Consider the following 1,970-nt stretch of genomic DNA (forward strand, 5'->3'; position numbering starts at 1 on the left):
GGGTGGGGTGGGAATCTACTTGCAGCTGAAAGAGCACAACATACAAATTCACACTATCACTGACAAATTCTCCAACTAAAGAACTGGGAATTAGAAACCCAAAGACAACAAACTTCAGTAAAACAGTAAGTTCCTAGAGATTCCTGACTGGCGCTGCCTGTCATTTCCAAGACTACAGCAATACATGTGACAGCATTTCGGGTTTATGTCAATAAAAGAACACTTTTCAAATGACACTGTAACAGTTTTCCCACAGAAACTTAAAACTGCTTATAGTAACACTTACTCTATCCCGGCCAATAGGTAATGGGTGTGCAGTGTACATGTTCCGTTTCCCATCGTATCCAGGCTGCCGATCACCAAATATCTGCATCTTGAAGTGTCTCACCATAGTATCCACCACCTCTCTACAGAGGGATTTACCAAGTTAGGTTGAAGAACAGAAAACGCAGCAATTGTCTTTCACAGTTTATAACTCCTTTTTCACATTTTCTTACATGAGCAAGGTAGGAGAAACAACAGTGCACCAGAGTACACCCAAGTCAACACCAGGAGTTTTAAGTCATGTCCAGATTAAGACACCTAAGTTTCAACATACAGGTGTCTATACGCAAGGCAGATATCCGTACTGTCAGCAGAGATACACTCAAAATAGGCAGTGGAATCTGGAGAGCTGTTCAAACACAGGAGCAAATACAAGCATCTACCTTGGGGTGAGCGGGCGTGGTCTGTGGATTGATTCTACTGACAAAGCATCCACATGTGGACCCTAAAGTGTTGGTGTCAGTCTACAAGCTGAATTCCTTCCCCTCAGCTGCTAACACACATTTGTATAATAGACTGTGGAACAATTACCAGGGACATTCACTTGTAGACTGGAAAATAAAACCATCTGTAGTTCAACACTTAGTACATTTCCTAGAGCCTTCCAGATTACAGGCCACTTGCAAAACATCTTAATAAATTTAAGAAAAATATTATATTATAGTTCACTGAAAAGCAACTGCTAACTATAGTACAAACATAAACTAGCCTTTAGCAGATTAAGGATTTCTAGGATGTACAGTTTTCTTAAATCGAGGCACATACACTCTTTAATTTTTTTTATTAAACAACTCATACCTGTTCACTCTTCGGGGTCGTTTTTCTGGTTTGATATCTACATCATAGTGATAAACATCAATCTTAGGGATCTGAACCTGAAAATGATTGGCTAGGAGGCGGATGGGTTTCCCAACTGTTCCCAGGCCTGGGCGACGGGGTGGCTGGAAAAGGCTTGCCGGGGGCCCTAGGGAAGTCAAATAAATATGCATGAGATGTAACTGATCATTCAGTGCAGTAGCCTTTCAGGTGTGCTTTAGCTGACTTTCTGACAGGGCAGAAAGAAATCTCAAGTAGCTTTCTGAGGTTGCAAATGGAGGTGTTCCAAGTGGCTCACAGCCTTCCAGCTGCTTGGAACTTCCAGAGGAAAAAAAATGTGTTCCCTAAAGCGTATATAGGTTAGTGCCACAATTCATTCTCAAAATTTTAGTGACATTTATTCATGACTGCAGTTATGAACTTGACAGAGTCCTGAGATGGAATGCAACCATTTACATATTATGTATTTTTATATAATGTAAAGATAAATATATTCCTACCACCATTTCTAGAACTAGCCAACAGCCACACAAGCCACACTTTTTCATTATTTTCACCATAGGCTTAAAGTTCAGATGTTAATGATTGCCAATCTTGGCATACTTGGGACATACACCCCCAATTTTTACCTGAAAATTGATATTAGCTGGAAATGGGTAAGGGATATTTTTATTCTAAACTAAACTAAAACCATGTTTCTGTATTGGATCTAAGCTAAAACAGTTTTGTCGTTTCCTTTACATCATGAACACATCACTTTTGTTAATAGTGAAATACTTTTCCCCTAGAGCACAATTTCAGCCAATTTAAAATTCCAATACAAAGAAAGG

The 1,970-nt window shown here is 39.5% G+C and overlaps 1 protein-coding gene across 1 annotated transcript in view; it reads right to left on the reverse strand.

Moving 5' to 3' along the window:
• The window catches only part of AGO4 (argonaute RISC catalytic component 4), a 9,776-nt gene extending 8,463 nt beyond the window's left edge, over positions 1 to 1,313 (reverse strand). Inside the window, exons 1-2 of the mRNA XM_009588028.1 lie at positions 1,123 to 1,313; positions 287 to 407 (exon numbers count right to left, since the gene is read on the reverse strand). Coding sequence (XP_009586323.1) covers positions 287 to 407; positions 1,123 to 1,313 — 312 coding nt within the window. The remainder of the gene's footprint in view (positions 1 to 286; positions 408 to 1,122) is intronic.
• Positions 1,314 to 1,970: the final 657 nt, after the last annotated feature.

Source organism: Fulmarus glacialis, unplaced genomic scaffold, assembly GCF_000690835.1.
Source record: "Fulmarus glacialis isolate BGI_N327 unplaced genomic scaffold, ASM69083v1 scaffold32831, whole genome shotgun sequence".
Classification (NCBI taxonomy): Eukaryota; Metazoa; Chordata; class Aves; order Procellariiformes; family Procellariidae; genus Fulmarus; species Fulmarus glacialis.